This window comes from Chanos chanos, chromosome 5 (assembly GCF_902362185.1).
Source record: "Chanos chanos chromosome 5, fChaCha1.1, whole genome shotgun sequence".
Taxonomy (NCBI): domain Eukaryota; kingdom Metazoa; phylum Chordata; class Actinopteri; order Gonorynchiformes; family Chanidae; genus Chanos; species Chanos chanos.
The window spans coordinates 48,575,815-48,583,576 of NC_044499.1; the positions used below are offsets into that span (position 1 = coordinate 48,575,815).

At 43.6% G+C, this 7,762-nt stretch overlaps 1 protein-coding gene across 1 annotated transcript in view; it reads right to left on the reverse strand.

The window, feature by feature from the left end:
• Positions 1 to 7,474, reverse strand: part of usp54b (ubiquitin specific peptidase 54b) — a 47,964-nt gene extending 40,490 nt beyond the window's left edge. Inside the window, 1 exon segment of the mRNA XM_030775134.1 lies at positions 7,328 to 7,474. Coding sequence (XP_030630994.1) covers positions 7,328 to 7,474 — 147 coding nt within the window.
• Positions 7,475 to 7,762: the final 288 nt, after the last annotated feature.

Below are 7,762 nucleotides of genomic sequence, written 5' to 3' on the forward strand. Positions count from 1 at the left end.
CCTGGCCGACGTGACGGCTGCATTTGAGCGCTTAAATCTGGGCTGCGACAGGAGCTTTTTCTGCCGGGGGACTGGATGTGACCATACACCTCCCGAAACAGGATTAAGTCGTGGTGCTGGAGACGAGGCGTCATACAGAGCGTGAGTGAGAGAGACGACTTTATCTCTCTCTCTCTTCGGTGCCTCCGTGTCTGAGCTCTCTCTCTCTCTCTCTCTCTGTCTGACTCTGTGTATGTGTGTGCATGTTTGTGTTTATGTGGTCGAACAAGAAGCAGGATCAAGACATCCTTTAGCTATACGAACAGAATATAAAATGCTATTCCCGAATGCAGAATACAAAATAGAAAAAAGTGTGTAATGTGTTGGCAAAATTCACTGAAGCATTTCAACAGGGTAGAAATGACAGAATTATGATCTTTCTCAACTATAATTTAAAAACATCATTTACACTGTACGATCTTCACTAATCCCAAAATACCACAAGGTCGTTTTCCGCTTGGCAAAGTTTCACCTCTCTCATCGACGTCGACAAGCGGCACTCTGTCTCATATCAGGTTAAAAAAAAACCAGTCTGAACTGGGCAGATGGACTGGTCAACAGGGATTTTAGAATGCAGTGCCTCCAGTTCCAATCCAATCCATTCATTTCCACTGTACAAACTACACTACACTGGTGCCCCAAGATGTTTGCTTTGCCTGAGGCCTCAGAATCGTGCTTCAGAAAAAAAAAAAAAAACAGGAAACCATATCCCACCTGATTCGTCTCTCTCTCTCTTGAGAGAAACGCTTACCAGAAATCCTTTAGCGGAATGCTTTTGCCAAGCCTGAGCTTAGATACACATCTAAGCTGTGAAAGGTTTAGTCATGTCTATGAAAACCAATTAAGCTCAAAATTTCATTTCCCACAGGAAAGAGAGATTTGGTTCTCTTTCTCCCACTGGACAGCATCAGTGAACCGTGCCAGTTCTTTGCTTTATTTTGATAAAGTGTTGTTACTGCTATTTCACAGCTGTCTCCACACCTTTCTTCATTTATCAGTGTGAGATGATATTACTCATCCAGTTTAATCTCTCTTTCTTTCTCCCTCTCTCTCTCTCTCTCTCACACACACACACACACACACACACACACAGACTTGAGGTCTAGATCTGCAGTATGTTGTCTTTGTGAAAATGACAAGAAAACCCTCTTAGCACAAGACTACAAGCACATATGGCAAATGACTAAAATAGTTACAGATAGAACCAAAGCTGTTTAAGTGGGGGTGGAGAATATGACATAGTCGTTCTCTGCCGAAGTCCACGACACACTGCAAAGTCAAAACTAAATCCAGGAATAACACAGCTGAAAGTTTGTGCAGCCTTTTGAAACTGAGTTTTTAGAATGATTTTCACAGCTTTTTATTTATTTATTTATTTATTTACTTGTTTATTTGCACCAAGCAACCACACTGCACCAGGGTAAGAGCAATTTTCGACTGAAAGATCTATAATACCGTTAACCTGTCAAGAGCAGAACAAAAAGTGGCCTGTTTAAACACTTCAATTACATCCCCGTGATTAATAAATCAAAAACGTATTCATGTCAACGTTCTGATCCTACATGATTACCTTTGTCGTGATGTGTATCTTATGTAATAGATGTAAATTAGCATACATAAATATGCATTGTTATTTAACTTTCAGCATGTGCTGTATTTTCCTCTTTCATGGGTGACATTGCTCTTTCTCGTTGTTCATCCTAATTAAACCCGATAAAAAATGATTGTTTCCCCTCATCAGAGGCAAATTATTTACTGATGTATCATCCTGTTTAAATATGAAGAGTTATTCATAGCCAAAATGAAAAACAAACACCGTACAAAATCCCCCATATCATGCTTCAGCTTCAGGTTCTCGCCTAACGTCAACAGTGTGAGAATCTAATCAAAAGAAAAAAGAAAAAAGAAAGAAAGAAAGAAAGAAAGAGAGAAAACACACGCATAAATAAATCATATTTGCCTCCGAGTTTTGGTTTTGAAAACGGATAATTGTAATTATGCTAATGCACCACTTTGAGGTAAAAAAAAAAAAAAGAAAAAAAAAAGTGAAATGCCATCGCTCATTAGCTCAGAGCTCTCTTTCTTTTAATTCCCTCCTTTTCTGTCTCTTTTTTTCGTTCTTTTTTTTTTTTGGTTTCCTTTCTTTGTCTCCAGGTATGTCTCTCTGTAAGGATTACATAAGCCACTAACGTGAGACCGGACAGCTGAAAAATGGCTTTTTAACTGCCGTCATCATCATAAAATCAGGATTTGATCAAGCCGGCTAACGGGGGCGAGGGGGGGGGGGGTGGGGGGTGGGGGGTTGGGATTAATGAGGAAAGAAGGGGCTTTGCGACCCCCGTCGGACGGAGAAGCAGAGATGGTGTTTCATGGACTGGGATAATTACCAGCGTGCTGCTTCTTGTCACGGATTCGACCAAGGACACAGACTGTTTATTCAAATGAGCGGCGATAAAGTTTAACGTGTACGAAAGCTTTAGTGCTCCGCCCCCTAATGAGAAAAACCAAACGCTCAAACACAGAGCAGGTGCACAGCTAGACAGCCAACGCCGGCAACACAACGTAAGACGAGACTAATTGGTGAAGAAAAAAAAAGAAAAAAAAGAGAGAACAAAGTGTTAGTTTGCTGATAGGAGTACCAATGGAATTAGCTGATTTAGGAAAAACATATGCTCCGCTGTGGATGCTCATCCATAAATTATTTCAAACAAATCAGGCTCAAAAAGGATCGGCTTGCCTTAAAATCTGCAATTAAAAATTCCTCCCAAATTTCCGCAGTGCTTCGGGCACTAACATCATTTTTTTATTATTATTTATTTATTTATTTTAAACAGCGAATGTGGGCAATTCAACCAGTGGAGAGAGTTGAATTCAGGACAACGATGCAAATACATCCTTACACAGATGAGATGAAACCCGGTTAAGATCTATGGTAGATTTAAGCTCACCCAGAATAATTACACACAAAAAAAAAAAAACAGAAAAAAAAAAGAAAAAGTGGTGTCTCTGGTTCTATTAAGAAGCTGTCATGTTACTTAAGATGCAGAGAAAGAAATGAGCATGGAAGAGGATATTTAGAACTCCGCTTTGGAGCTTAAATTAAACACTTAAGCTTTAAAAAGTCCTCCAGGACTCTTTCCAAACCTTGACATCCTCCAGAGCATGACAGCCATTGGGCATGTCTGGCAGAACTGAATCAAAGTTGAAACAACCCCCCCCAAAAAAGGGCGTGTGTGTTTTCTTTCTTTCTTTCTTGAAGACAAAAAAACAAAAAAGCGTTGAGAATAAAAGGATGATGCACAAAGCGCCGTGCTGCTGGGCTCAGTAGGATCTTAAAGTTTCGTATCTGTTTTCAACGGCTTTTCTCGCAATTTTGAACGGCCGGATTCTCCGCGGCGTCTTCGGTCTCTGTCACAACGCGACCGCTGAGCCAATACGGTACAGTCAGGACGAGCGCGTTCAATCTCCAACACGTGTGAAGTCAGCCGGGGTTTCTTTTCACCTGTCGGTTCACAAACGTTTCCACAGGAACACAGTACATGTGGAGGCCCACGCCTGTATGTTGAACTCACCTGCAGTGATGCAGGCAAACCATTGGTCCAGCTGACGCGTACCAGAACACGCCCATTTACGGTATTTACATCGTTTACTTTGTGACACCCACGCGGGGAGTGGTAACACTGAACCTCAAATTCACAACTGCAGACATAGGTCACAGTGTAATTTACAGCGATAACACATCTATTCATTTAATGGACTCTTTTATCCAAAGAAAGTTTTTTTTTTATCTCAGAAGTTCCATGTCTCTGGAGCAACCTAACTGGTAAGTGCATTTCTCTGGAGTCTTTTAGCAGGGAGTCACTGTGTCTGGAATTCAGACCCACAATCAACACCACTAAGAAGACTCCAACGATTAGATATTACGGAGCAAGATGTTTTTGTGAGGGCTGAACCTCCCTCCAAAGCTTAAACTTCACCCCAAATTTTAGAACTCGAAAAAAAAAGAAAAAAGCCAGAGTGCACAGCTCAACTCCATCCAGAGAACCAAGATTGGTTTTTGGATCCAACTCAAAGTGGAATCACATCACAACGTGTCTCTGTTCAGAGACGAGGCACTGGCCTTTTCTCGTCCACCTGCTCCTCCACTGAGGACGGTAAGTTGCACCTGTCTGAGCACAAGCTCATTTCAGACATGAACAGACCCAGCCCGATGTGTTCAGCTCGGACATGACAGGGCGGAACGCACTAACTGTATTCGCACCAGCCCCTCAAGGTTGCCGTGGATACGTCTTGTGACAAACGCACGGGAATAGCATATCCTCAGGTGGGCAGAGCTGATTCAGTGCAAGTCGAAATGAAACTGCTCACGACTGTTCAAACACCTCTGACGGCCGACGAGATGATGGTTAAATTCTGCAGTCGCTAATGGCGGCCTAATTTTTCAATGCAACAGACACTCCTTGAACATATACATAAGACTGAAAAAAAAAAAAGAAGAAGAAGAAGAAAAGAAACACAAGCTCTATCCATTGCCTCAGGTCCTGAGAAATGGTGTCAGACCAAACATTACATGACAATCCAATGACACGTTGGTGTTGTGTAATCCATGATAGCTTGCTGTGAGAGAACAGCAGGTGGTCTGGTTGATTGAGCTAACGGCGCTATGTTCGATGGCCCTTGACTTTCTTTTGCATGCTATTAATTACCATCTCCCCAAATAGGGCTTTGTTCTCATAAATTTAACTAGGACCAAACAACAATGAGAGAAAACACTTTTAAGAGAAGACCCAAGACAATCAGCCCTGTGAGATCACATCCAACGCAGCAGAAATGATAAAAGTAACAGTAAACATTCCTCTAAAGTAGTTAACAAGACACATTTATAGTCTGTACCCTTCTTCTCTACATCCCTCTCTCTCCTTCTCTCTATATTTCTGTTCCTCTCTCTGCCGTTCTGTGTCACTTCCATGTTAAAAAGTCCTCGGTATTGGGCTTGGGTGGCGTAGATGGAGAAGTGATGAGCTTTGGTTGAGTGTAGATGGAGAATTATTGAGTTTGGGTTAGTGTAGATGGAGAAGTATTGGGTTTGGGTTAGTGTGGGTGGAGGAGTGGTGATTTTTAGATGGATGTAGATGGAGGAGTGCTGGGTTTTAGATGGGTGTATATGGAGAATTGCAGGGTTTAGATGGGTGTAGATGGAGAAGTATTGAGTTTGGGTTAGTGCAGATGGAGAAGTGTTGGGTTTGGGTTAGTGTAGATGGAGGAGTGGTGATTTTTAGATTGGTGTAGATGGAGGAGTGCTGGGTTTAGATGGGTGTAGATGGAGAAGGGTTGAGTTTGGGTTGAGTGATAATGCAGGAGTAGTAGAGTGCTTTGGGTAGAGGCGACAGGAGTGGATGTTTAATGCATGGCCAGACATGATAAAGGCCAGACACAGAGTGCTGTAAGTGAGCAAGAAAGTTCGCTTTACACATGGTCATTTTGCCTGTGCACACACACACACACACGCACACGAACGTAGATACACACACACATACACACATACACACACACATTGAAACTGGGTGAGTGAGCTCATTAGAAATAGCAGTGAGCTTTCTGTTTGCCCAGAGCAGAGGACAGAGAGAGAGAGAGGGAGAGAGAGAGAGAGACGGGGGGGGCAGAGAGAGAGAGAGACGGGGGGGGGGCAGAGAGAGGGGGAGATAAAGAGAGGGGGGGGAGAGACAGAGAGAAAGAGAGAGAGAGAGAGAGGGAGAGGGGAGATAGAGGGAGATAGAGACAGAGAGAGAGAGACAGGGAGAGAGATAGAGGGAGAGAGAGAGAGAGAGAGAGAGAGAGAGAGAGAGAAAGAGAGAGCAAGAGAGGGGGGGGGGAGATAGGGAGATGGAAGGAGAGCGAGAGAGAGAAAGAGAGAGAGAGGGAGAGAGATAGATAGAGAGAGAGAGATAGAGGGGTCACATCCACTCATCACACTCAATATGCTCGAAATGAACTGCACTGCATCTCAGTGACCATGGTACAGACACCACCTCTGTGTGAGTGTGTGCGTGTGTGTGTGTGCGTGCGTGTGTGTGTGTGTGTGTGAGTGTGTGTGTGCATGTGCGACTGCATGTGTGAAATAACGCCGCGCATACTGCCTGTGACACGTACTCACACAAACTGGACTTCTAACCCATTGGAAAAATTAGCGTCTCAAACCGTAAAACCTTTTCCGAACTCGCCATTACAGTTTTAAGTCAAATCATGAAAGTCATGTACATACAGAAAATAGTATATGTCAGTGTGTGTTCAATATATTTAATATGGAGTCCAACCTGTAGATTTACCGTAAAGTGTCACTGCTAGTAAGTCGAATGTGTTAAATCTAATGTGGAGTGCAGTCTAAGGTCCCGTCCACATGACAGCGGAGCGTTCTGAAAAAAGCGTTGAGCGTTGCATTTTCAAAAAGTTTCGCATCCATACGAGAACGTTTTGAGAACTCATCGTCGTCCACACGGATTCGCAAAAAACGAGTGAAAACGCTGTAGTATGTATGCCAGGCCAGTAGGCGCGGTGTAACTTTGCCGCTCAAATATACAAACACCACAGAAGAACATCACGTAAATATAAATATCCATTTGCGAGGTGGGGCTGTGTCATCATCGTTTTCAAAAGGTTCTGTATTCGCTTGTCTACACATCAGGGTTGCGATTTCAAAAGATTCCACTCTGGAACCTGGTTTCAAAAGTTTGCATTCTCAGGCCCCCGTAAAACGCTGTCGTCGTGTGGACGAAAAGCCAGAACGCGACATGACTTTTTCGTTTTCGCAAAAACACTGTTTTCACCGTTGTCGTGTAGATGGCCCCCAAGTTGCTGCAGACCTTTAAATGTTCAATAAATCTTTCTGTGTGTAAACCTAATCCTAATGAGTTAAATCTCATGAAATTCCATCTGTAAAGTGTGCGGTAAATCTGTGGCTGTTTAAACCTTATCATGATATGTGAAACCTGTGTCACATCTGGTCTGGGATCTAAACATAATGTGAACACCAATCTGTGAACTGTAAATTGAATCTGATTTGCATGTTTATATTGTCCATTTAAATTTATTTTGGATTTCAACCTTTACTTTCTTTTCACCAACCGTCTACGCAGCTGAAACTGAATCACCGACTTTTATGAAATAGGTTTCTGTGTGCACTGAAACTAAGCGATGAGTTGCTCCTGTAGTATTTAGTGAAGCGAATTCCGGTTGCCAGACGGCATGATGCGTGTCCAGTTGCGTATTTAAGACTGTAACGGAGTCTTACCTGTAGGGCGCTGTTGAGGAAGCAGCTGTTCTGGCCCGGTTCGTTGCTAAGGCCTTTGCTGGGAGCGATGGAGGTCATGGTACGAGGGGTGAACATGCCCTGCAGCCCACTGCTGCCTGAAGCAAAGTAGTTCCTCTTCCACGACATGGGTCCCACTCCGCACCCCCCCCAGAGGTCACGCCCTCCCACCACGGATCACCACGTGTGCGGCGTCCCAGCCCGGCCAATCACGTGGCAGAAAGACATCCTCAGAGAGACGTCAGCGGCAAGAGGAAAAACGCTCAGGGGGAGGAGTGTGTGTGTGTGTGTGTGTGTGTGTGTGTGTGTGTGTGTGATGATCGAAACTGTGCTAGCTTGGCTCCTATGTTACTCCCATGTGAGTGAAAGCTAATGGAGTTTGTTCAGGTTATGTGTTTAGCAGGGCTTCCTTCACAG